The sequence below is a fragment of the Pangasianodon hypophthalmus genome, chromosome 10 (assembly GCF_027358585.1).
Source record: "Pangasianodon hypophthalmus isolate fPanHyp1 chromosome 10, fPanHyp1.pri, whole genome shotgun sequence".
NCBI classification, from domain to species: Eukaryota; Metazoa; Chordata; class Actinopteri; order Siluriformes; family Pangasiidae; genus Pangasianodon; species Pangasianodon hypophthalmus.
Window position 1 is genome coordinate 14,342,456 of NC_069719.1, and position 27,018 is coordinate 14,369,473.

A 27,018-nucleotide genomic window follows, 5' to 3' on the forward strand; every position below is an offset into this window, starting at 1 on the left:
AAAGAAGAGTGGGCCAATATTTCTCCAAAATGATGCAAGACACTGATAAACTCCTAAAGAAATCATTTACTTCAAGTTGCTACTGTTGCTAAAGGTGGTTATACTGAATTATAGGGAGTACAAGAGCCCTCAGTTATCCTTGTTCAAGATGGCTACTGTACATTTTTTAGTTTTTGTTTGTTTTCACACAAAAAAACATGGCAAAATAAGCCTGTATAAGCCAGTAGAGTTTACTTTCGATTCAACAGAGTAAAAAAAAAATTAAAGAGTAATTAAACTCTTACTTTATTCTAATGAAACTCTTAATTTTTTCAAATCACTGTGCTAAAATAGGCTAAGAAATAATTATATGCCCTGTGCTATAAACAATATTATTATCTGGAAGACGTTAACAGTGCATAGGGAAACCCAGAACATTTCCTGTACTCTTACTATCACTACTCCTATCACTTGCATTATAGGCATATACTGCAGTACATCAGTGAGATTTGTGTTGGTGACAGAAGGTACCCTGCCAAATCCAACTGGGCTGATTAGTGATTACAGGAGATTATAGAGCCTGGGCCTGTAACAATACTCACAGACACATCAGTTTTTCTGACCAATCAACATGTAAACATGTGCTTACTATGAAACTGAGAATATCTGATAAAGTAGAGTAGAGAATCAACCTGAAATATAAGGTGTTATCAAAAATTAAGCGAGAGGGAAGCAGACATGTTTGGGTGAGTATTAAAGTGTTTACTACTACTGCTAATTCGCTAAGGATCATTTTCATTTAGCATGTCTGGCCAAACACAGCAAGTGTGTGTCAGTGAAAGTGAGATCTGCTTGATCTGCTCTCCTGAAGGTTTGTGGATTTTATGTCAGAACTGTCATTTATTATTGTGTTTAAGGCAAAATAATACATTTGATGTAGTATTTGTCAGTTCTTAGTAGTGCACACTTTATAAAGCTGGAAAATGTTTAGACTATTTCCAGTCTTTAAGCTTAACATGCTTTGTCATGGTGATGAATTGTTGGACATACATTTAAAATGGAAAGAAAAACTCAATAAAAATTAAAATATAAAATCTAACACAGAGTAAAACGGCATGTAAACTAACTTGAATTTTCCGTTGCTTTTGTCTGTGTGTAAGCATGTGAAAATCTTTCAGGTCACTTGAAGAAATAACAACAAACCAGGCTGACATCTGCTTCCCAAAGAGTGAGACACACATGTGTATTCCCAAAAGGCCATACAAAATCTTGCTTATGGACAGAATATTATTCTGCTTGCATCTAGTCTTCATTTATTTATGTCTCTCCAATGAGCAGCCAGCAAATCCAAGTTAAAAATGCCTTGTTTTGAAAGAAATGCCACTTTGATGGGAACTTATATTTCAGCTTAATGTCCTCTCCAACATTTCCTGGTAACTTTTTTCTTCAGTAAAAACAACTGGTTTTAAATTTCCCAGTTATTTCATCTGCTCTTTAAATATCCTACAAAATATAATTCACTCACTAAACTGAAGCCTGAGGAAGCTATCCAAAATGGCTGTTCTACGAGTAAGATTCACTAAAACCCAGAGGGACAGGCTTGCCCAGGTGCTTTGGTTGCTGAACTGGATTTCGGTGGTGACGGGCCTCATTCTGTTCAGTCTGGGCCTTTTCCTAAAAGTGGAGATCAACAAGAGGAGGGAGCTAATGGCTAAACAGGAAGTTCATTCTGTACCGGATATGCTAATTGCAGTGGGGCTGATAGCTTGTGTGATAAATTTTGTTGGAGGAAAGATCTGCTATGACTGTGTAGACACCAACAAGTTCTTGCGGTGGAAGCTTGTGATGCTCCCTTATATAATTTGCACATTCTTCTTCACCCTATGTGTGCTGGTCGGCGCACTAATGTGCTACACCATGCATGGGGAACTGAAGGAGTCCCTAGCACTGGGCCTACAAGATGCTATACGCTACTATAAAGATACAGACACCCCAGGCCGTTGCTTTCTTAAAAGCACTGTTGACCTGCTGCAGATCCAGTTCCAGTGTTGCGGTAATGCAGGCCACAGGGACTGGTTCCAGATTCAGTGGATCAGCACTCGCTACCTGGACATGTCCAAGCGAGAAGTGGTGGAGTAAGTAAGATGTTTTAAGGATTGAAATGAAAGCTAAGTATGCTTTGCTTAAAGCCTGACATATTTGACATTAATTGGTTTTGTGACCTCCGTTTTCTGTGCAGCCGTTTACGCAGCAATGTGGAAGGAAAGTACCTGGTTGATGGAGTACCTTTCAGCTGCTGTAACATCAACTCACCTCGACCATGCATTCAGTATCAAATCACCAACAACTCAGCCCACTTTAACTACGACTACCAGACAGAGGAGCTCAACTTATGGAATAAAGGCTGTCACCAGGCTTTGGTGGAGTACTTCACCTATATAATGCACTCAATCGGCCTTATTGTGCTTCTCATCTGGCTCTTTGAGGTTGGCATTTGCTTATTTTGAATACTACCAAGTTTTGTGTTAGAAATAACCTTTTTACAATTGACATTTTCTCTGAAAAACCAACGACAGTGTGCATCATGTGCTTTCCTTGCATGTTCACTCCACCATAAATGCTTTTCCTCCTTATAATCACTATATAATCTATACTAAGCCATGAACATCCAGTGGCCTTGTGTCTCAGTCAGTCCCATGTTAATACTCCTTTTTTATGAGACTACTAGCATATAAAGCTATAATACCATTAACACATGTAGCATTCCTCATCTATTTTTTCCACTATCAAACTAACCTATCTAAAGCAGCCTCATTCTCCACATTCTCTCTCCATAATGACAGCTCTCTGTGCTCACTGGTGTCCGGTACTTGCAAACTGCCCTGGAGAACGTGCTGCTTCAAGGAGACCCCGAGTCTGAATCAGAAGGATGGCTGCTGGAGAACAGCTTTGCGGAGACTGCACGCTCTAGCTTCAACATCATAAAAAACCTGGGCAAGTGCAATCAGATTGAGGCTGAAAATGGGGACCCCAATGTAAACAGGCCATGCACAGCACACTATGGTCCTGATAACGTACCTCCAAAGCAAATGCCTGTGGTCAGTTAACCTTATCCCAGTGCAGCTCTGTGCATTTGTCCAAACTATCAAAATCAGACTGAACACCTTAGAAAAGTTTCTCCATTCTTATAAAAGTCCTACGAAACAGGGAAATTATTTTTTTAACCCTCTGACTGGACTTGGGCAGTGTGCAAACAGGTAGCATACAGACACTTTTATTATATTCAGTGGATAATAGGTGAGCAGAGAGCTTACACTCACACCAGTGATACAGGACCATGTCTAAACATGAGCTATAAATAATGACTGCACAGAACAGCCTAACTTATTGAAGACTCACTCTGAAACAGAGTAAGTATAAAGCAACTCATCATGAGACTCGATGCTACATAAAGTCTTACATTCACTCTGTGATCACACTCCTACTATTTGAGTGATTTTCAGAATGCCTCCTGTTGTATGATTTTTTTTTATGTTGTTCCTTGCTTGCTTTAGATTTTAGCTGCTGCTTTCAGTCTTATAATTCACGAACAAGGTAGATGCACTGTGTTAGTGTGAATTCAGCATGATTTATTAATTAGAACAGCAGAATTAATTGTATTAATTCTCAAACGTGTGCCTTCACCTCAGTGGTGAACTAGGAATGCTGGTGAGATACTACCTCCAAAGCCTCTTTTTAATACCCAAGTTTAAATACTATAACACTGAATGAAATATACTGCACTACTTGAATCATTTAAAAAAAAATAAAAAATTTTAAAAGTGATTTAAGCTACAGGGCAATTACCTTGATTGGTTTCTGTGGAAGAGATAAGAAATGTCATTGGGAATTTTAATCCATAAGCTTTCCTTATTTTAGTGTACAACACTTTGGGAGAAATGTCAGTAAAATATATCTAGAACTGTACAACATGAACATGCCAGTGACAGATAATTAGATTTAAGTATGGATGAAATCCAGAGGAAGAGACCTATGAGATCAATTAAATAATGAAAATGCAGCATCATGTGAGATAAGGGAACGTTCTGAAGATTTCATTTGTCACATATACTGAAGTTAATGTAAGGCTGGAATGCTTTTGTGTTGTAAATTGTTACCCTGCTGAAAACCAGAGTTTAAAAAAATGTAAAACACTGATGTGTGTGCAGTCTTAATGAATAGCTGGATTTAAAGGTTAATATTCTTTTTTTTGACAGTGGCTCTACAGACCAATCAACTGTTTTTTTTTTTTTTTAATGGTAACCAATCCTGCTGAATCCTGTTGTCAGACATCTGATGTTAGCTAAGGCATGTAATTTTGAAATTCTTATGTGACCCAAAATGCAAGATGATAGTGTAAAGGACCAGGAAACTAAGCATGAATAATATACAGTTGGAAATTTAGTTACCTTTCACATAGTGTTTTCAGAAACATAATATGGTATTTAAACATTTACTTATATTATTTTTGAATGAAATGTTAAATTATTCTATAGTATGGTGATTCATAAAGTATGTAATATGTTGTCTATAACACAGCATAATGTAATGGCCCCATGATTAAACACATGAAAATATTTTCATAACAGTATTTTATTTAGCCAGGAAAATGATTTTCAGCACTGTCAAGCAATGCAGACGAGCAACTGCAAAATTAAACCATTAATAATTTCATCCTTAATTCTTCTGAAATAACTGATGTGAAAATATGATAAGTAGTGAAAGAGTTTAACACAACCATGAATTTGACCATCACTTATTAAAACGGTACATAATTAAATTCATATATACTGTAGGAACCAAGTAGATAGTAGTTACCTGTATTTGCTTTTTTTGGGCTCATGATTATCAACTTGGAACTGTTTTTGTAGAGCAAATTTTCCCTTATTTGTTTGCTGTATTTTTATAGTAAAATATAATTTCATCATTATTAATGTTTTATGTACAGATTTGTGTGTTATATGTGGAAAAACATAGCTTACACTACTGTACCAGAAGTAAACAATTAAATTGGCAAAATAACTTGCCAAATGTACATACGTTTACATTAAGTATACTATATTCAGTACTGAAGATGGCATCACTGATTATATATATATATATATATATATATATATATATATATATATATAATCAGTGATGCCATTTTTCAGAGAAAAATTTTTCAGAGTACACAGAAAAGGTGACAAGTCCATAGCTGCGGAGGATGATAACTGGGTGAGCAATTACACAAAGGAACAGGAAGCATTTTCTGCAAAAAAGTGCATACACAAGTAAGACAATAGAAAGCTGTCTCACTTTTTTCAACTGTTGACACACGTAAACAACAGAACAGATCCCCTAATCATGGAAACAGCTGGAGCTGTACGAGAAACATACATCGGCGTGTGTCTTTTGCCCACTTCACAGTAATAAGCTTCTGGATGCAAAGCTGAAATTAACTGAAAAACGAGATTAAAAAAAGCAAACAGCCCTTCTGATTATCCTGTGCTGCTTCTATTTTCTGTCCAGACACTTCTATTTTAAATGCTGAAAGAGGAAACTTTATTTGGCAAAAGCACCCAGAGGACATTTGAAAGATTGTGTGAGAGTGTGTCCTCCTCCTGAGCTCAGAGCATCTGCCACTCAAAAGCGAACATAACATTGAGCACCTCCAGACTACGGGCGATCTCCTCAAGGATGCAGTGTTGCTGCCACAGCTGGTTCAGCTTCCTGTAGCGCTCAGGACACAGATGCAGCGGATTGCCACGGCTAGCATGACAGACAAGCAAATTACATCAGCAATTCCTGCCTTATAAATAACTAATTAATAAAGCAGATTTGTTGCATGTCTCCCTTATGAAACCAGGATCATACATAGTGGTTTAAAAACAGTTAAAGAATATCCATCATATCTGTAATATTTGGACCTACTTTAGCTGAGGGTCTGTTTCCCCATATTCATCGAGGTAAGGAGCTGGATATGTGCTTCCACGTGTCCTGCTGGCCATCAGTACAATCTCACACTCTCTCACCCTGTTCATTAACATATAAGGTCAGCATGGTTTATTTGTCCCTTATCTTTCATACCCACTACATAGGGATAATCTATAATACCTCAATTATTGATCAGTAAATTAAAAAAAATTCTTCTCTTAATGTTTTGGATTGAAACCACATTGTATTTTCTGTTTTTTTTTGTTTGTTTTTTCAGCAAAACTAGTCCTGTGATTTATGAATATTGTTGTATTTTTTGGAAGCTAAATAAAAGATTATCCTATCAAGAGCATAACAATGATTTGTGAAGTAACATTTCCAATATGTTATTGTTATGCAGAAAAGGCATTTAATATTATCAGTTATAGTAAGGACAGACCATATTCTCCAGAGAAATGCATCAAAATATTGTTGACGTGTCCTCACCTGAGGAACATGCCTACTCCAGCTCCACACGTGGCAGCATGGGCTGTGCAAGCTCCCACCCCTTCGCCATTCAGCGGCACCTGACAGCACGGGTTCTGAGAGCACAGCATGACCCCACAGAACAGACACAGCGTCGGATGCTTCCGCTCATCATCCGATGAGTTTGGACACCTGAAGAAGATAAAGACATGTGAATTGCTTAATCTACATGCAACTCATATGTTAACTGACAGGAATGACCAAAATAATAATAGATACAGGTACAGGTATGAGAAGGGCTGCACAATTATTCCTATGTAATGAGGATAATTTTTTCCTGAATTAATCAATCAATTGATCAATTGTGATGGTGAGATTAGCTATGGTATACTAATACCATACCATATGGTATACTAACCTGACAACTAGATATAATTTTTATTGATCTTGGCAAAACTTTCCTGCATATTTAAAAGGAATATGCTCCAGTCAAGTCACATTGCAGCATGGTGTGGATGAAGACGCTAGCCAGATGCAATTGTCTTTCAAGTGAAATGCGAGGAGGGAAAAACATAACTCATAGACTGACATGTTAGCCAGTCAAATATGCAAACACCATATGTGACATTATCAGGAAAAGATCCCCTCCTGAGGAAGTCAAGTATTCACTTATTTATGAGTATTCATGCACTCATCTAGGTAACTAGCTCGTCATACTTCTATGTTAAACAACATTAGCTACCATTTAATTAGGTTTCTGGGGGACTGGGAAAATATAGTGGACTAGGCAATGAATTTATGAACATATACACTCACCGTCGACTTTATTAGGAACATCTTACACCTGCACATTCATGCAGTTATCTAATCATCCAATTATGCGGCAGCAGCGCAACGCAAAAACATCATGCAGATACTGGTCAAGCGTTTCTGCTCCCCTAAACTGAACAGCTGTAGATGGTCTTTTTGCAGTCTTCAACTATCCAGTTTGGGTGAGATTCTTGTTCTTGCCTGACAGGAGTAGAACCTAATGTGGTTTTCTGCGGTTGTAGCCCATCCACCTCAAGGTTCAATGTGATGTGCATTCTGAGATGTTTTTCTGCTCACTACAGTTGTAAAGAGTGCTTATTTGAGTTACTACCTCCTTCCTGTTAGCTCGAACCTATCTGGCCATTTTCCTCTGACCTCTCATAAGGCGTTTGCGTCTGCAGAACTGCTACTCGCTGAATGTGTTTTTGTTTTTGGCACCATTGTGTGTAAACTCTAGACACTGCTGTTTGTGAAAATCCCAGGAGATCAGCAGTTTCTAAAATACTCAACCATCTGGTAACATCATCCATGCCATAGTGCCAAAGTCACAGAGATAACAGTTTTTCTTCATTCTGATGTTTGATGTCAACATTAACTGAAGCGCTTGACCTGTATCTGCATGACTTTTTGCACTGCGCTGCTGCCACATGATTTGCTGATTAGATAACTGCATGAATGTACAAGTGTTCCTAATAAAGTGGACAGTGAGTGTATATTTATTTATATGTACTGATAGGTGAAAAATTAAAGGGAAAATTAGCATAAAATGTCTTTAGGCATTAGGCTGCCACAAGGCACCAGAAGAGATTATCTATTGGATGTAAAAAAGTGGACCTAATCCACAGCATAACAGACCTACCAGTTTTTCCAGTAATTTGTCACCAGTCTGCATACATATGGATGGCATGTTTGAAGTCCTCTAATATGCCATCATAAGTTATCAGGCTAGGCAACAGGTTAAAGCAATGCACTTACTTAAAATGGCTGGCCTGGTTAAGCAGCACACTGTAGTCCTCAGGAAGATCTATTAACCTGTTTCTCGTCCGTGGATACCTGTGTTAGTTTTGTTAAACAAAAAGTTATACAGTTCCAGGGTGCAAGAGAAAAAGCATTGAGTTGAAGAGAAGTGAGAGTAAGCTAACCTGATGATGTGCATTTCTCCCTTCAGGGTGTCTGATATAGCTTTATTCCCACACCACCTGAAATATAGACACAAAGAAAATAAGAGTATGAAGACCATGCTGCTGTCTACACTTTCATGATAACAGATAAAGAAAGAAATAAAAAGAACAGGAATGTGCTGGAATTCACTGAAGTGCCATACCTCTGTATTAGGGATGTTGCAGTGTCCTGGTGGTCCTGGAAGAGCTGAAACAGGTTGCAGGGCAGCGCGAGGTAACTACACAGAAGGGACAACTGACTCTCACTGGACACTGTGCAATAAGAGGAAGAGGAAAGGGATGATTGGAAATCTCTGAATTGCCATTGTTTCATCAAGTGTTCATATGTGCTGAACGACTCTGTGATTCACCTGCAGCATTCGACAGCTCTTCTGGAGCAGGCACTCCTGTAAGGCAATGAAAGAAAAGTGCAGCACAGCGGAGAAAGGGTAGAACACCTCTCTTCACTGTGTCTACAGTCATGGAAGCAGATACACCAGACTTCAGCCTGAGAGAAATGAGAGGAGGAAGAGAGGAAGAAGAAGAGGAAAAAACAAACATGAGTAATCAAATGTGTGAAAATGTTTACAACGAAGGTACTGCTAGCTCTTGTGATTACTTGACAGCCTCACCCCTCAGTGTGTTGTGATACAGTAGAATACAGGGCTGCTGCTGCTCTGACCTCCTCTGCGTCTCCTCCTCCTACTGCTCCTGCATTCAAGTCTGGTCAAATATGCACAAAAAAGATGAAAAAAAAACCTACAGACACTCCCAATACTTAATACTGGCTACTGATTTGATTTAATAATGTCTATAAGGATAAGCCATCTGAAAATTAGTCAGTCGTATGAGTATGTGTGTGTTTTGTTTTTTTTTTACCTTGTGATGATAGTAGGACCTGCACTATGTGGGCCATGGTGACAAGGTGCACTAGGTGTTGTTGATTATAAGCAGTACTGATTGCTGAAGGCTGCAGGTCAACATTCTCCTCTTGGTACAACACAGGTATAGACAGAACTAGCCCCACCTGTGGAATTACAACATTTTCTAAACGACTCATTCGTGTAGTAAAAGCCAATGAGCTGCCTAGGGTCAACATAAAATGCAATTTAAAACTATTTAAAATATACTGTAGATTTAATTATAATTACAACATCCAAACACACATTCTGTTCAACACTTACCAAGAGATTAAAGAAATCTACTTCTAATATTGTGGGTGTGCCTTCTGCATTAGACACAGGTAACAATACTAGGGACAGACAGAGAGAAAATAGCGATAAAGTTTATTATTGTTTAAAAAGACCATCCAAAAATGAAACATTTCTTCTCTTACACGCGCACAAAATAAACATGCAGTTTTACCTGCTAGCATTTCTGTAAAATGCTTCTGTATGACACTATGAGAGCTCTTCATTCGCTGAATAGCGGAGAACTGTACCAGTGCTTTGAGACCAGCCAGCTGTAATACACATATCACTTCCATCACACCACATTATCGCAAAAAACAAACAGAAACTACACACATGCATTCAGAAATGTCAGAAACCAACCTGTCTGTTCTGCAGAGATCCAAACAGAGCTTTTCCCTCTTCCTGTAGCATGTTTTCTACAGAGAACAGCACAGCCACAAAATACATGAAATGACATACAGTACTGCCTACAGAGGACAAAGATAGAGTGAATGGGAAAAGCCTCACACCTGTAGCCTGGATGGTGTAGGCACAAGTGTTCCAGGTCATGACAGGCACGTAAGGGCACAGCTCATTGGGTGCTGTCTGCAGACCCACCCTGTGCACTGTAGTGGCACACACTACCAGCATTTCCATTATACTGCTTGAGTATTTTGGCCTAACAGAGACAGAGAAACACTTACATTCTGATAGTTGTGCTATGCTGCATACTGCGTATGGCTGTTCATAAGAGAGTAGAGTGGGACTCACGGTGGCTGAACTCCAAAGCTGAGGATTGACCTGAAGTCAGTCTGTGTGTCCTCCAAAAACAACCCAGTTTCCTCTTTCCCTGTCTCAGATGTATTTTCTAAATATACAGTGAGTTACAACTTAAATGAGTTCTAAAAGAAATGCATTATATTGAGCTACTCTGAAACATGAGAATCTTCTCACCAGCTCCTTGAAGGACTCTGAGTCCCTTGATCCGAGCGAGCACTATTTGTATCCAACGAGGAAGAGTGAGGAACTGACCAATCATCTCAGCACTCTCACTAAACAGGAAGAAGAGAATTCATATGACAGAGTGAGAGATACTGATAACACCTCATAATAACTAGATTTAGAGCATTTCAACACTTGAGCTGAATATTCCACATCAGCAACCTGGGTCACACAAATTCATTCTGAGCAATGGTTTGACTGCTTTATACACCACTTCTGCTGTGCACAATTTTTTCAAAATGAGAAATATCACACCTATTCTTTCCTTCTTATGAATGTGTATTATTTATTTAATTGGTGTTTCCTGACATAAATCAACAGTCCAAAAGAAGTCTCTGTTGAAGCCACTTGCTCATATCCAAAAATGATTTTTTTTGTGATAGCCTTCACACTTGCTGCAAAAACACTTGGGAAAGTGTAAAAATGTCCTTAGCATAGTACACAGAGTTGTCATACTAGTTCAGTTTGCTGGGCTCCATGGGAACAAGGGGCACCACAGTGTTACAGAGAGACTTGCAGAGCGGGCACATGTACTCTCCATTCTCCAGGTCTATAATCAGCTCAGCATGCAGCCGGTTCCTAGTGGTGTTCTGTACCGCCTCAAAATACCTGCGCAAAGATGATGCAGAAACATCAGTGCTTTTGATAGTTGCTTTTTGTGTTCACTTTTCTAGGTGAAGAAAAAGCTCATGTGGCTTTATTTGTTAAACAAGCAAACATATTGCAAATGTAAGGTGATATTTCTAGTACGCACTCACTTTTGCCAACAGGTGGCATGCATGACGTGGCCACAGCTCCCAGTGTGTGTGCCCACAGCTAGATCTGGGGGCACGAACAAGGGGTAGGAGCTTTCTGTCCAACAAAACAACAAGTTATATTTTATATATTTCAGCAAACAACTTAAAACTGAAGGCTCATGCATCTGTTAATGGCATCACTGACCCTTTGGGGTGAGGGTTTTGCCCCTGCACTGGGTGAGAACTGTAGATCTCTGAACACAGGCAGTAAGCACCATGGCTGGGGCCTGAGCCTGCACCTCCTGTTCCTCTTGACACAGAATGCAAGTGAGAGTTTCCCAGTCAGCAGGACACACTCCCTGCTTAGGCCCCACAGCCACACGACTCTCCAGCTCCATGACACTGCTGTACAAAATAGACACATTCAACTAAATCAGTTCTTGTTTTTCTGTTTTTTTAAACTAAAGGCCTTATATCATACTGCCAATCTATAGCTATTGGAAGTCTCTGTACCAAACAACACAACAATTCCCAGGTGTTAGTGCTAAGACTGAGATTTTTCAAGTCTCCAGAACTGCCAAGTTTCAATAGTCCTGACTCAGAAAACCAGGATGAAAATATTTGGCAGTGTTTTCACTGATGCCACTTGGCACACATCTGATGCATTCAGAGTTTCAGAAAAATTGACACCCAAGGCCCCCACAATGAAAATTACTTTATAGTTCATTTATGTCTGAAATCAACTATAGACGTGAAACTGTGCTCAGTATCAGGGCTTTTTTTCCCTAGGCTTTTGAGCATCCTTCTTCTTACCTCTCTGTTGAGACCACTGGCTCGCCCTGACTCCCACTCTCAGGCACATTGTCATATAGCATCTTGTGAGTTTCAATAAAGTTCTTCTGCATGGCAGACATCTGAGCCATGATCTTCTGTCTGTGAAGCTTAGCGGCCTCAGCCTTCCTTTTCCGCTCTGCTTTTTCTTTGTCATGAATGCTCTGCACAGACACATCAAGGCACACTACTGCAACAAAGTACGCTTTCAAGAGCCAAGTAATAGGCAGCATCCAGTCTAGGCTGCATTTCTCAGCCGTTACAGCAGCAGACACTGCACCATTTGGAGGTATCCATTAAACATGATGGAGAAATGCAAAACACCTTGTGCTTTTGAAATCATATTTCTGCAAACCAAACGTTGATTGTAGGGTCTTCATAAAACAGTGCTACTGAGATTTCATCCTAGAGTGAACCCTAAACATAGATTTAATGACTGACTGAAATGATGCACTTTGTCAAATCATTCAATATCTGAAAAAAATGCTAATTATATTATGTCAGATAATCAAAAGTAATGTACTGCAATAAGAGCACTGAAATCCCACTACCTCCTCTGCCTTGGTCTGATCTGCTGCACACGAAGCAGAGGGGATGGATTTCTCACGCAGGCACTTCACAATCTCAAACATCTGAAGTGAAAAGAGGGAAATAAACAGCATAGTTACAAGATTACTGAATATCCAGATTACAATTAAGACTGCAAATAACCAGGCTATACCTGTAGTGTCCAATTTATCATGTCGTTGTGAGCTTCAAGGGAAGGATGCGACTTCATTTTGGACAGGAAATGGAACAATGATTTCCCATGATCCGAGCCAACTTCTAGATGGAAGTGCACAACAGCAGGGTTGAAAGTATGTAATGCATGGAAACGCTATTAACCCACCATGAAACCCCCCCACCCCCCTCCCACCACAACAGAGACGTACTTCGAGCTTTGAGACTGAAGTCAAATGTCACTTCTTCAACACTACAGGCCTCCAACTGATTTTTTTCCTCTAGCAAAGCCTGGCCTACAAGATGCAATGCCTGGAGGAAGTACACAAACATATATGTATACACACACAAATCTTGTTTACTAATCATGCACGATTATAGAATCCAAATAACATGCATCGCAGAAAACCTGTACCAGTTAGGAAATACATACATAACCATCTGTGCAAAACAGGAGAATAAGATAAAAGCAATGAGCGTCAGCATACCCGTTGGATCATGGCTTCAGTCCAAAGAGCAGAACGCTCCTCAACTGCCCTCTGCAGCACTCTCCTCAGCACATGGACAAACACATCACAGCAGAGCAGTCGCACTATGCTGGAGAAGGCCTGGGTGAAGGGAGGGGGTACTGGTGGCCTAAGAGCTGGAAGGAGGGAAAAAATTAGCAGCACCCAAAACACTGGAAACTACTGTCAACAGAGATGTGTTGAATTTTGTATATGATTTTGGCTTACTTTCTGAGGAATCTATTAAGCCTAATGCAAGACCTATTTAATTTCCACCTAAAAGATTAGACTTGAAATTTTTGGTTGAGTGTACAGTATGCCCTGCATCCATACCTTTGTCACTCCCTTCCTGGGCCCTTCTCTTCTTCTGTGCATCTTCAGCCTGAGATAAAGATGCAAACAGTTATACAAAAGGAACATCACAGTAGTGGGAAAAAAACACTGTAAGCATACACTGTACCTTGCTGTGCTGTGATTTGGTGTAATGGTAAAAGAAGGGGTTAAACTCCTTAAGACATTCCTTCTTCAATTCATATAAACCATGACCAGAAACTCCTGGTTTCCTGAACAAAGTTGCAAAATAAATAAATAAATAAATTATTTTTTTTAAAAACTAATACATAAAAAGGCCATCGAAAAGATTTATTTTCTATTTTCATGAAACTGACTCACTTGAATGTGGCAACTTTTGAGATAACAGTTTCAAGCCCAGTTTCCTGATTTTCCTACAATAAAATAACAATTACATCATTTTAGATGATCCATTAAGGTATATAATCTTAACCATAAAACAGGCTTATTTTTATTCTTTCACTATCACTTGACTAAATTTAAAAGTTGTAACAGGATCGCTTACATTTTCGGGCAGGGCTTTAACCATGCTACTGTGAGCCATAGGTTCTATACACAACAGATGAATCACTTCCCTCATTGTCACCTCCTCTTTAGTCACATTACTGACTCCAGGGACATACCGCTCACCTGCGTAAACCGAAAACCATAATTCATAATTGCCCCTCTGCATAAATAGGCTTGTGATAGGAATCATAACACTTATCTGCGGTAATAATAAACAATATGTTGAGCAATACAACCAAGACCAAAAATTACTGGGAAATACTACAGCAATGTTTTCCTTTTCAAAAGCATATTGGTGCTGCATGGACTTGCCTGTGATGATAATCAACAGGTAGAGCATTTCTTCTGTCAATCTGTTCCACTGTTTCTGGAGGTCCTACAGAGAAAAGGACATAACCATCAGTAAAAATACTTTTAGTTCATTTATAAAAGTAAATTAGCAACCTATTAGTATCATTCATTTTACAATTGACAAAGTTGTTTGAAAAATTTAAATATATAGAAGCTTGTATGCTTATGACACAGAGATAATTCATGGAGATAATGTCTAAATTTGTGTTTTATTTACGTTTTGTTTCTTGTGTGCAATTACCTCCATATTTTTCAACAAATCTGACATGGCATGCTAGGTCATTCATGTAAACTCTTCAAACAAACCTGATCTTTACTTGAGCAATTTCCATTAAACACCTCAAAGAGCTCAAATCTCAGTAGAATTAGCATGACAAAGTGGTTGGGGTCCATTTTGGAAGCAGCAATCTGTAGGCAAAAATATCCATTTTATACGTATAATATTTATTCATTAGTTTATTCCACATTCTAATCCATGAGGAAAACATCAGAGGAGCCTTTTACACACCTGAAGCATGATGATGTCTTTGTCGAACATCTCATCTCTGCATTTCACATCCTGATAGTAGTACACCTACACCAAAGCAAATGTCAACATTGATCCATTTAGTTTTGAAAACTTAAAAATGTTGGAATTTGTTTAATTTAATCTTACTAATCAGGCACTGCTGAGTTTATTGTAAGTGGTGAGTTTCACACTGTGACTGAGTGTGACACCTTGGCATTAGTTTCTATGTTTAAAAATGCCATCTGTTCAAACCATGCTGACATCAATCATCAATCATCAGCATCAATTTCTCTCTGTGTAGACTTAAGCTAGCAGTATTCTGTATACAAAAACAAGGCCTTAAACCTTAAGTTCTAAACCTTATATACTGTATTTTTTCAGCAGCATGGTCCACTGTCGCAGGTGCACATATTTGCTTGCAGTTGTGGAAACAGCAGTACAGACATGTTCTTTGCACCCAAAAAAAAAGCAAACAAACAAAAAAAAACCTACACTACAAACAGTATCTGTCAATTTTGCGCCTTTTTCAATGCCGACACTGCTGTCATGAGGTCTGCTCACCTCTCAAAACCATGCTGCATTCCTTAACAGTGCAAAATGTTCCAGAAAGATACATATGGACTTCTTTTTGTAGACATATCAGAACAAATGTTCGCTCAATCCTTAGTATATAGGGGATATCAAAAGTTACTAGAATCTGTTTTGCAACTCCCTGCATCCATAATTACCCCTACAGCCTGTTTACAAAAATTCGCTCATAAGTAATAAAGCAGAGAATGCAGGATAGAGAGGTAAACCAGTATGTGACATCATCTCACCTGGCTGACGAGGGAGAGGCCATTTCGACGCCACATTTCCGCAGACACCTGAGCAGCTAATACCACACAACGCAGAGGGAACTCAGCAAAAAAGGGCAAGTCCATCTGCTCCTGAAAAATATACACAGCTCTGTAGTAAAAGCATAACTATGACAGGTCATATTTAGAAGGTGGGGGCACAGACATATTTTACAAGTTACAAGATCTCACAGGATCTACTCACAGGATCCACAAAGTCAGGGAGGTATTTTACAGCTCCTGTCCGACACAAGAGGACATACAAGCCTGCAACCACATAGAAAATTTAACTAAGCCTGTGTAACTGAGTATTCTAAGAATACTAATGTTTTTTTCTTTATAATGTTTTATGACACTGGTAAACAAATGATGTGATTAAATTGCAATAACATATCGATCAAGTTGATTTTCAGAAGCTCACCAGCCAGGAGTCTGGTGATGGGCAGGTGGATGGAGACAGGTTCTTGAGAGACTTTGTAAGAGCGAGTGTGGAGGATGTGCTTGCACATGTAGCGGTCAGTGGGCTCACTGTGGAAGGGCTGGTTGGTGCAGCGCTGAAGTGCACGGTGGCATTCCTGAAAGGCTAGCAGTAAAACTCTTTCCTGTAAAAGATACAGAGTTTTACACAGAGTAGAGTGATTATACAGTGACCCTGATACAGTGACTGTTCCACCAGAATGTGTTTATGTCAATCAAGTGTGGATACTTGATATACTATACTATATACAAATACTTAATTTGACTAAATATGTTTTACAAAGCCTACAGAACTGATCTGGATACTACAAGTCACATTGATGCTTACATCAGAGGAGCACCAGTCCTGAAACATAGACAGAATGTGGCGAAGCTGGATCTGAATGGTGAAACCCGCCTCCCATTCTGGCTCCACCTCAATGTGCTGACCAACCTGCCTTTTGACTTCCTCCATTCCCTAGCATGAAAAAAAAATTCAGTCACAAAAGTCACACAACTACCTAAGCTATTCTTTATCAGATGACTTGTACCTGCATGCAATTAAGGAATCCAAGAAAAACAGTGAAACCTTCCAGGAACTTTCCTCTTAACTGGTCAGTCCATACTGTGGGTTTACTGATTAGTATGTACCTGAAAAAGAAAACACAAAATTACTAAATTACATGCCAATGTCTTTTATATAATCTGTAGTACACAAATCCAAAGGCTTACTTGAGGTCATGGAATATCACTTGGACCCTTAAGAACTTGTCAGAATTATAGCCCTGAAAATGGAAGCGTTGGTTGCTATCCAGATGTTCCCTCAGCATCTCCATAACTGTTTCGATAATCACCTTTATTACATTGCCCTCTTCAATCAGCTGTCTGGCCTTAAAAGACAAACAAAGAAAGCAAACAGGAGGAATATTCATTATTCAAGACTATTTTCATATAGTTTTTATTCAATTCTGTATCTTCCATGCGAAAAGATGTTATATTACAATGAGGATTGTTTGCAAAAAGTACATGCATGATGATCTAAGGCAAGAAAAATAAAAAGTGCATATCTATGTTCGTGTTAGGATTATTATGTGTTTTGTTGTGTTTTTTTATTACCAGAGTGGGTACAGTGAAGATTTGTACAGACAAGGCTGTAATGGAGATGTTCCTCTCGTGGTCATCTCTGATGAAATCTTCCTGTAATTGCTTGTAAAGCTGAGGAAGGACACACAAAAAAAAGTTTGCCAGGATTCATACAAATGTATTACTTTGTATTTTGCTATTATTTATGTCCATGAAGGATTACAACAAACCTCTGTGAATTTCATGGCAAACTGCCTCTTGTATTCTGTCTCCATCAGCAGGCTACAGAAAATCAATTCGTGGATAACCTTGCGAGCTCCTGATAAAAGCAGAGACATGCAGAAAAATGGGTATAAAATAAACATTACACTAAATAATCTTTTTTTAAAAATCACTCAAACAAAAGGAGAAACAATGTCAGTTTGCTCTAACAAAAACCGTTGAAAATCATTGATGCCAAAAATTACTGACACCCCTAAGGAATATTTTAAATGATATTTTTTCCCAGTTTCTCCCCAGTTTTCACCTGCCAGTTCCCCCTCGCCAGCCAGCTCTCCCCATCATATTGCAACTACCGGCTGGGGAGGGTGACATGCTTCCTCCGAGACACATGAAGCAAGCCACCTGCATCTTTTTTGAACTGCTGCTCATGCTGTGTCACAGGGCAGTGTAACACAATCTGAGAAAAGTGCAATTTGCCCTTTTCCACATACATGATCTTACAGATGTTCACTATTGGCTAGTGTCAATGTGATTGGCAGGGGACAAAGAGTATAACATCCCTCCTACCCAGAGAGCATGGCCAATTTTACTTCCTTGGCTTCTGGCCATGAATGACTGTGGCATCAAAACTTGTGATCTCCCAAGGACAGGGCAAACTCTCTTCTGTTGTGACAATCAGGAGCCTCCGAATCGTCAACAATTTTGAAACAAGTGTTTTGCAGAAAGAAAGTGCACTACTTAAAAAAAAAAAAAGTTTTATTTAAACTATCCAGCAATGCAGTATTGCATGTTTTATCCTTTTCACATGTTCATGTTTGCTCATTTTCATGACAGGTGCCAATAATTCAGGAGGGCACTGTGTATACAATGATATTATCCAAACAAAGTTTCAAGACATGATTTTTTTTTTTAAACAAAGCCAGCATAATGACAATGATAAAAACAAACATAAAAAGCACAGTTTATGAACTTGCCTTTGTAAAGTCTGGCATCATGCAACATGAGTCTGCTGATTAAACAAGGTTTACTGCTGTCAGCACTGGGCTCCAGAGCCACCTGGCAAAACACCTGCCTAAAGCCCACTGAGTGCGTGTGTGTGTGTGTGAGTGAGAGAGAGAGAGAGAGAGAGAGAGAGAGAGAGGAGAAAACATTCACAAAGGAAAACAAATTCAATGACAATCTTGGAAACAAACTACAAGAACAAAACATGGTACACAGTCAAGCATTCCGACTTATTCCGAATTATTTCATCGTATTTTTGAAGCATTTAGCTGATGTTGAAAGGTTGAAAAAGTTGCATTTTAGAAATAATTACCAGTTACCATTTAGAAACAACCACTTGTACTTGAATTAGTTCAACCAATTTCTAACAGCTGTTTACAAATCAGAGTATTACAGTTTTGCTTCCACAATAATACTAAGATTATGGTGTACCTGAGTAGCCAGTGATCTGCTGGAACCAGGTACCCAGCCTAAGGGCAAAGGTTTGATGAGCCATGACCACTGAATGCAGGAGCTCCACTCGCAAGGGCTGCTGGGTAATATGCTCTGAGCTGGTCTGCAGGTGCAATATAAAGAGAGTAGTTAGAGCAAACAGACTGGTAGTCCTAACAGCTGAGAACATGAAGGAAGGAGTAAAGGATTTGAGTTCAGTTGGTAAAACCTACCCTTATAAGCTCTTTGGCTTGTTGACAAGATCTCAGGCTTCCTCTTCTGACAGCTCTGCGACCCTGAATCAGGGACGAGACAAACACAAGTGTTCCTCTATGAGAAATGCTTTCTTTTGCATGTTTGACATTTCACAGCTTTTTAAAAAGCAGTAAATTTGCATGCACATGCGCATGTGTAGAACAGAGTACCTCCTTGTCAATAAGAACAGTGTGTGCTTGAGCTTCAGTGGAGTTACAGTTGATGGCTCTCTGAAGAGTGTAGATCACATGATCGTATGAGTGGTGCTCATCATTGTAAAGCACACAGTAGTATGTGTTCTCCTTTGATCTAATGACAAAAATAAATGTTCAAGAAAAATTCATTTTCCATTTGGATACTACATTTCTATAACATCAGGGAACAGGCATATATTTACTGAAAAACTTGGTGTACAAGTAACACTTCTGCAACTCTATCACTGAAAAATAAAAGAAGAATGTATTCCTTAGAGCAAATTGTTTAAAGAATCCAGTTTGGCTGACCTAGGTTCCATCTCCTCTGGGAGCTCATCCCCTTCCTCCCACACCATCAGGTCAGTGATGTACTGCAGCAGAACCTGGAACAGCACCTGAGCACGTTCTTGCAGAGCTGCCTCCAACACACACTCATCCTGAAACACACATACACACACAACAAAGCGCTGTCTAAAACAGCTTCCAGAAACCAAAAAGTGGCCAAAAGTCTGTGGACACATGACTATCACACCCATATCACACTCCACACTTCTGAGAAGGCTTTCCACCAGATTTTGGAGCGTGGGATTTCTCATTCAGCCACAAGAGCATTAGTGAGGTCGGGCACTGATGTTGGGTGAGGAGGCCTGGTGCACAGTCAGCACTCCAGCTCATCCCAAAGGTGTTCAGTTGGGTTGAAGTCAGGGCTTTGTGCAGGCCACTCGAGTTCTTACACTACAACCTCGGCAAACCATATCTTTATCAACCTCACTTTGTGCACAGGGGCATGGTCATGCTGAAACATGTATGAAATTATAATGCTAGAGCATACAAAGACATTCTGGACAATTCTGCGCTTCCAATTTGGTGGCATTAGTTTGGGGAAGATCCACATATGGGTGTGACGGTTTTGTGTCTACAAACTTTTGGCCATATAGTGTAGGTCTCTTGCTAAAAGCCACAAGCTGGGGTAGCTATCTGCACAAGCTGTAAATCTGAGATCATCAAATGTATCACCAGAACACTAATAAAGTTTTGAGATTTCTGTGGCCCTAACCCATCCTCCCATATAACATTCCAGCAATATTGTATCATACTGAAGAGAACATAATAGTGAAGGACCATAGATTGAAAAACATACTCATGTGAACAGCCAAAAATGCTATGGTTATCTATGAGACTGAAAGAGCTGAGTGTTGTTAGGCTTTGTTTAAAAAAAACAGTGAGGGGCGAGAATGCAGGGATGGAGGAACTGTTACTGAAATAGTGTGTCAAGCAGCAGCTTTTTAAACAAAGTGTACGTGTAAATGTTATTAATACACTGTCTATAGTACTTACATATTAAATACTGTCACATTTTGCTCCATGTATATTTTTATTTCCATTTTAATTCAGTCAGTTTTCTGTCAACAAAAAATTACTGACAGCGAAACACGTCTGTCAGTCAGAGATATATGAAACAAAAGAAAATCCCCCATACACCCAATATCACATTAAGGTGCTCAAAATATGCTGTAATTGCTAGATAGAAACTATAACATGCTCATGTTAATAATCTTCCTATGCAACACAATACCAGAAGGTTTTAACATCAGACATTCAGCAGAGAGTCCCTACATAAAAGCAGAGAGGAGAGATTCGAAAATTCAACTATGAAAGGCTTCTGAACAGCCTATTGTCTGCTGTTTGGGTCAGAGGATGCTTGTCATGGTTTATATTATGCCTGATCTGGTCTTAGGACAGTGACAAAAGCCAGGACATGGAGCACAGCAGACACCTAATCTTTTCCAGGCAGATTTGACAACTTCCTGACCATAATCGTATCACTGGGAGTCAGCTGAGTGACAGGCACACTGAATAAAACCTCCTTCCAAGACAAGGTCCCTCGTAACTATATGTCTATCATCAAGTTGAGTTCTGCCTGGCTCCTGCCAACAGTGAATGTTGTCTTTACACACTGTAGGATAAAAAGGCTTCCTTCCTTTTAACCCTAATAACAGCCAAATTGTGACTACAATTTTTATGTAATGTATATCACAAAAATATTGCAAAAAAAGTGAATGCTTGAATAACAGCAATATAACAGCGGTATAACATTTATCTCTGCATGCATAATCTGCCATACATCAGATCTGGTTATAAAGCTTGTTAGTGGCGCAGGCCTGCCCATGTGTCACACAGCCTGCTATTTTCCCAGGCCAGCAAAGGACAGTGTGCTCTGCAATCATCCTCTGACCTCAGAGGAGGAAGTTAGCTCATACTAAGCAACGGATGGAAAATCCCTGTCCCAGGAAAAGCCTCAAAATGAGTTTGGGCAAAAAGGGAGGCCTCACTGTTTCCATGGCTATGGCGGTGCCGGAGTCGTGTTGGGAGCAACAGGGGCCGGTCTTCCAAGCCTCCAAATCGCCACAGTCACAGAAGCCTCCTCCTGACGATGCATGCATCTAAGAGAAAAACCAATGGTTAATAATAATTCAGCAATAAGGATTATTATAAGGATTATGAGTATGTAAAGGAGTAGACTAAGGAGTTTTAGTAACTGACCTTGTAGCGGTGGCTTTTGTGTACACTGTTCTGAAAGCAGTCCATACACAGCACACAGGTGGGGTCTATTGCACAGTCCCTGAAAACACACAAAAGAAACATAATACATGTGTTATGTTTTTTATATAACGTTTTGCATAGATGAAGTGTTACTGGCTCGGACATAACCTAACCACTTCACGATCTGAGGGTTTTAATAACATTGATACAGAAAGAAATCCTACAGGAAATCGCTTTGAATGGTGAAATTCGTTAGCCAGACAAAGATACTCTACTCATCACTGTTTCCATTCCAAAAATATTCCTAAAACTCAATCCAGAAATTAACTCATGCTTGAACACTCTATTTTAGTTATGTTTCCATCACCTATTTTGGCCTCTTTTAAAAGGTAAATTCTATGCAAATGTGAATCCAGCCAGCTCCAACCTGCAGGAGTAGACCGTCTCGCCCTCTTTAAAAACACGTCCACACAGCTGAGAGGAAGAGCTGCCGTTTCTTTGTTGAAGTTTCTCTAGGCCGACACTAGGGTCCTCCCCAAACAGGAAGTACTCCAGAGGCTGCAGGATGCATTCCTGTACTCGCTCCTCCTCTTTCACCAGCTGGGGTTCAGCCTGCAGGCAATAAATTTGGGGGACCTTCTCCGCCAAATACTGGAGTATTGCAGACCGCTGGTCTGAGGCCTCCCACCATCTCTGAGGAGAGATATTTGTACAAATGAATCATCTTACATGTTTCTCAGCTGCTTAAAAATGTTGGTCACAAATAACATATTTCAGTGTTTCCCACACAGAGGTGGTACTGTGGTGGTGCACCCAGGTATATTCCCAAGTATATTTCATCCCATGCATAAACTAATTTTATTTAATAATCAACTAAAAGAAATGAGCATGTCTTTTTTCTAATTTTGCAGTGACATAAACGCAGCTGACTTTTTGTCAACGGTGCAAGCATAAGGTGCTACTTCAGGTGTGAAGGCAGGAGAGAGCTGACAGACAGAGGTAGCAGACCCCACAGTAAAGCTGATGCAGGTGATGAGAAACAGCCTATAACTGCAAATCAAATAATCTGTCTCTCGGCACATTATCTGTAACAAAAATAAATAAATTATCGCCCCTCCCTCACAGTCTTCAGTCCCCTGGGCCCTACTGTACCACCTCATGATGCTGCTTCCTGGCAGACACTGTGCACCTTCTTCAGATGCTACAAGTTTGACAGTGTTACACTTGTATTAACAAGTTATTCCCACAATAGTCACAATATCAATAGTCTGTAAAGGATCTCTTTAATATCTGACAGATCCATAACATGATATTCTTAGTAATCTATATACCAAAACAACAAATAATTTAAACAATGCTTTCTGTGTATATTCAAGCCTCTTACACATTATTTAGAAAGTTTTTTTTCCAAAGGTCTTTAAAAGTTATTTTTTGTGCTTGTTGAAAAAAGTCTTTGTTCATATGATGTTAAATCCATAATGCTGATAAACTGAAAAAACTTGCCTTATATAAGCACAAAACTGGAAACTGAGGTCTATGGACAAACTTTCACTGCTCTACACTGTCTGAATGCTTTATATGTCTTAATCTCACATTTACACCTTTCTGATCCTGTTTGCTTTCATTATACTGTATTTATTGTAATTCTAAAAATGATATCAGACTGCAAAACTATAGAGACAACCATGTCTCAGTTTATGTGCTTAGTTCTGGGATCCTAGCTAGAAACCTAGCAGTCCACATGATGCAAATTACTACATGTCAGCATTTCACACAAAGAGACAATGTAAATCACAACTACACCATTATAATATCAGTCTTCCTTACTCCAGACTAGTCACCAATGTTGCCTCATTTATGTCTCTACTGTGGCATTAACATGTAGAAGATGAATGGCATTCCCCTTGAAAAGAAAAGAAAAAAAAAAGTGCAACTACTGAGTTTGTATAGTGAAAGTACACACCCCTGACTCACATTTTAACTACACTTTGACGAGTTAGTCTTCCAAGTAAGAGGGAACTAATAAATTTTGCACATACATCAACTTCTTCTGAAACGATCTTCCTCAAAGAACACATTTAGAAAAAGCGAATGAGAGAACTGCCTTCAGGATGAGAGAAGTTGTCAGGCTATACCACTAGTATAGCTTTCTGCAGCCAGGGACCTCTTTAACTTTAAAATAAATTTCACAGACTTCAACTATTCAAATAGTAGGCTCATTATGTAAATGTATATGATGTAATTTTGGCTATTTATTGCAGCCACAGAGCTTTGTTTTTCTGAGATTTGTGCTGACAAAACACATTAGGTCCTAGCTGAACATGTATATATAGGCCTATCTGCATTTGAATTCCTGAGGGTTTTGGATGTGACCAGTCAAATAGGCTTCTAACTCTAATAAAAAATATAAAAATGTATTATAATAATGATAATAAAGAGCTTTGATTGCCAGCACTGTAACAAAAAAAATCACTCACCACCTGGCTATGATTTCAATACAGTTATTAATCACATATTCAGATAATACAATATAGTAATCTACTTTTATATTTCTGTACACCCAAAAGAAACAAACACTGCCAACAGATACACATAATAGTCTTGTGCTGAGTAACAAACTGTTCATGCATTTATCTGAAACTAAATCTTCAAAGCAAGATTTACAAATATTTTTTAGCTCGTGCGACTGATTAAGCATGGCTAGCCTGCTAGCCTGCTAATGTTATAGATGCTGCTATCTGAACCAGATTCAGGATAATGAACATTCGCCAGCTCAGTGTACAATAAAATCACGAAATGGACCGTATTTGTGTAAAGAGAGAGCTAGCTACATGGGCTAGCTGACTAGCTGTACTTTCCTGTACAATAACAGGTTGACGTTAGCTGCCTAGACATCTAGCTGCTAGCTCACCGAAAGCAAAAGCAAAAGCATAAAGCACAACAAGCCTGCAAAGAGAGGTTTATGTCGCACAAACCAGCCTAATAACACAAGGAAACACAACCCTGCTGTAAAAATAAACAATTCACAAGTAATGAAAGGTGTAGGAATTGCAACAAGCCTGAATTATTACCGTGCATAACTGGAGCGCGTTTACTGGTCCTTCACCTTCCGCCATGTTGAATCTTTGCGCCGCACCACGACAACCAGCGCAGCCGCACCAAGGCAACCAGCGCAGCCGCACCACGACAACCTGCGCAGCCGCACCACGACAACCAGCGCAGCCGCACCAAAACAACCTGCGCAGCCACACCAAAACAACCTGCGCAGCCGCACCAAAACAACCTGCGCAGCCGCACCACGACAACCAGCGCAGCCGCACCAAAACAACCTGCGCAGCCACACCAAGGCAACCAGCGCAGCCGCACCACGACAACCAGCGCAGCCGCACCAAGGCAACCAGCGCAGCCGCACCACGACAACCTGCGCAGCCGCACCAAAACAACCTGCGCAGCCGCACCAAAACAACCTGCGCAGCCACACCAAGGCAACCAGCGCAGCCGCACCAAGGCAACCAGCGCAGCCGCACCACGACAACCAGCGCAGCCGCACCAAGGCAACCAGCGCAGCCGCACCAAGACAACCAGCGCAGCCACACCAAAACAACCTGCGCAGCCACACCAAGGCAACCTGCGCAGCCGCACCAAGACAACCAGCGCAGCCACACCAAAACAACCTGCGCAGCCACACCAAGGCAACCTGCGCAGCCGCACCAAGACAACCAGCGCAGCCACACCAAAACAACCTGCGCAGCCACACCAAAACAACCAGCGCAGCCACACCAAGGCAACCAGCGCAGCCGCACCACGACAACCAGCGCAGCCGCACCAAGGCAACCTGCGCAGCCGCACCAAGACAACCAGCGCAGCCACACCAAAACAACCTGCGCAGCCACACCAAGGCAACCTGCGCAGCCGCACCAAAACAACCTGCGCAGCCACACCAAGACAACCAGCGCAGCCGCACCACGACAACCTGCGCAGCCGCACCAAAACAACCTGCGCAGCCGCACCAAGACAACCAGTGCAGCCGCACCAAGGCAACCTGCGCAGCCACACCAAAACAACCAGCGCAGCCGCACCAAAACAACCAGCGCAGCCGCACCACGACAGCCAGCGCAGCTGCACCAAGCCAACCTGCGCAGCCGCACCACGACAACCAGCACAGCCGCACCACAACAACCAGCGCAGCCGCACTAAGACATGCTACGCAGCCGCACCAAAGCAACCTGCGCAGCCGCACCACGACAACCTGCGCAGCCGCACCACGGCAACCAGAGCAGCCACACCAGGGCAACCCGCGCAGCCGCACAAAGACAACCCGCGCAGCTGCATCACGACAACCAGCGCAGTCGCAACAGGGCAACCTGCGCAGCCGCACCACAACAACCTGCGCAGCCGCACCAAGGCAACCTCACTACAGCAACCAGAGCAGCCGCATCAAGTCAACCTGCGCAGCCGCATCATGACAAACTGCGCAGCTGCATCATGACAACCAGCGCAGCCGCACCAAGACAACCAGCGCAGCCGCACTACAGCAACCAGAGCAGCCGCACCAAGAAAACCTCACTACAGCAACCAGAGCAGCCGCACCAAGGCAACCTCACTACAGCAACCAGAGCAGCCGCACCAAGGCAACCTCACTACAGCAACCAGAGCAGCCGCACCAAGACAACCTGCGTAGCCGCATCATGACAACCAGTGCAGCCGCACCACAGCTCAGTTACTAGCCACAGCAACCAGCACAGCCACAGCCGGCTCAGGTTTGTAGCAGCAGTGCTTTTCGATGATGTATTTTATTACAGCATCGCTTTATATATCAGTGCTGGTATTTGATGTTAAAAGTAGGTGAATCGAATACATAAGGCAAAACAGGTCAACAACAACAAATACTAGACATCACAATCAATATTTGTACTACGGAACTTTTTCAATGTTCTTTT

General features: G+C 40.6%; 2 protein-coding genes across 3 annotated transcripts; one reads left to right on the forward strand and one right to left on the reverse strand.

Moving 5' to 3' along the window:
• The first annotated feature begins 345 nt into the window (after window positions 1–345).
• On the forward strand, window positions 346–4,451 carry prph2la (peripherin 2-like a). The gene is made up of 3 exons (XM_053237610.1): window positions 346–2,114; window positions 2,219–2,465; window positions 2,823–4,451. The coding sequence occupies exons 1-3, from the start codon at window positions 1,534–1,536 to the stop codon at window positions 3,084–3,086; spliced, it is 1,092 nt and encodes a 363-aa protein (XP_053093585.1). The 5' UTR covers window positions 346–1,533; the 3' UTR covers window positions 3,087–4,451.
• A 144-nt stretch (window positions 4,452–4,595) lies between these two features.
• ubr1 (ubiquitin protein ligase E3 component n-recognin 1) lies at window positions 4,596–25,402 on the reverse strand. 2 transcript variants are annotated; one of them, XM_026933926.3, is made up of 47 exons: window positions 25,150–25,402; window positions 22,506–22,771; window positions 22,079–22,157; window positions 21,868–21,978; window positions 19,844–19,971; window positions 19,511–19,649; window positions 19,319–19,381; window positions 19,086–19,209; window positions 18,626–18,733; window positions 17,660–17,748; window positions 17,463–17,561; window positions 17,079–17,236; window positions 16,898–16,997; window positions 16,696–16,824; window positions 16,312–16,492; window positions 16,096–16,157; window positions 15,873–15,977; window positions 15,055–15,120; window positions 14,853–14,954; window positions 14,508–14,571; window positions 14,194–14,318; window positions 14,010–14,062; window positions 13,798–13,900; window positions 13,671–13,719; window positions 13,320–13,474; window positions 13,044–13,143; window positions 12,833–12,936; window positions 12,663–12,743; window positions 12,094–12,275; window positions 11,486–11,685; window positions 11,302–11,395; window positions 11,000–11,152; window positions 10,496–10,593; window positions 10,313–10,409; window positions 10,072–10,220; window positions 9,923–9,978; window positions 9,735–9,831; window positions 9,554–9,621; window positions 9,249–9,396; window positions 9,002–9,092; window positions 8,741–8,877; window positions 8,534–8,642; window positions 8,352–8,408; window positions 8,185–8,262; window positions 6,421–6,591; window positions 5,932–6,033; window positions 4,596–5,769 (listed from the first exon to the last, which is right to left on the reverse strand). In XM_026933926.3, exons 1-47 carry the CDS (start codon window positions 25,192–25,194, stop codon window positions 5,628–5,630), a joined length of 5,217 nt encoding a protein of 1,738 aa, XP_026789727.3. In that variant the 5' UTR covers window positions 25,195–25,402; the 3' UTR covers window positions 4,596–5,627. The 2 variants fall into 2 exon arrangements, with proteins under 2 accessions (XP_026789727.3, XP_026789726.3); XM_026933925.3 differs by having other exon boundaries at window positions 15,873–15,983; window positions 25,150–25,309.
• Between the last annotated feature and the right edge of the window lie 1,616 nt (window positions 25,403–27,018).

Excerpts from the sequence above, each read along its gene's own strand:
- prph2la (XM_053237610.1), top strand. The coding sequence starts at position 1,534 with ATGGCTGTTCTACGAGTAAGATTCACTAAAACCCAGAGGGACAGGCTT. Across the intron at positions 2,115-2,218 it reads TCCAAGCGAGAAGTGGTGGA|CCGTTTACGCAGCAATGTGG; the intron begins GTAAGTAAGATG and ends TTTTCTGTGCAG. Across the intron at positions 2,466-2,822 it reads TTCTCATCTGGCTCTTTGAG|CTCTCTGTGCTCACTGGTGT; the intron begins GTTGGCATTTGC and ends CCATAATGACAG.
- ubr1 (XM_026933925.3), bottom strand. The coding sequence starts at position 25,194 with ATGGCGGAAGGTGAAGGACCAGTAAACGCGCTCCAGTTATGCACG. Across the intron at positions 18,734-19,085 it reads GCAGATCACTGGCTACTCAG|TGGGCTTTAGGCAGGTGTTT; the intron begins GTACACCATAAT and ends ACACGCACTCAG. Across the intron at positions 17,749-18,625 it reads TGATGCCAGACTTTACAAAG|GAGCTCGCAAGGTTATCCAC; the intron begins GCAAGTTCATAA and ends TGCTTTTATCAG.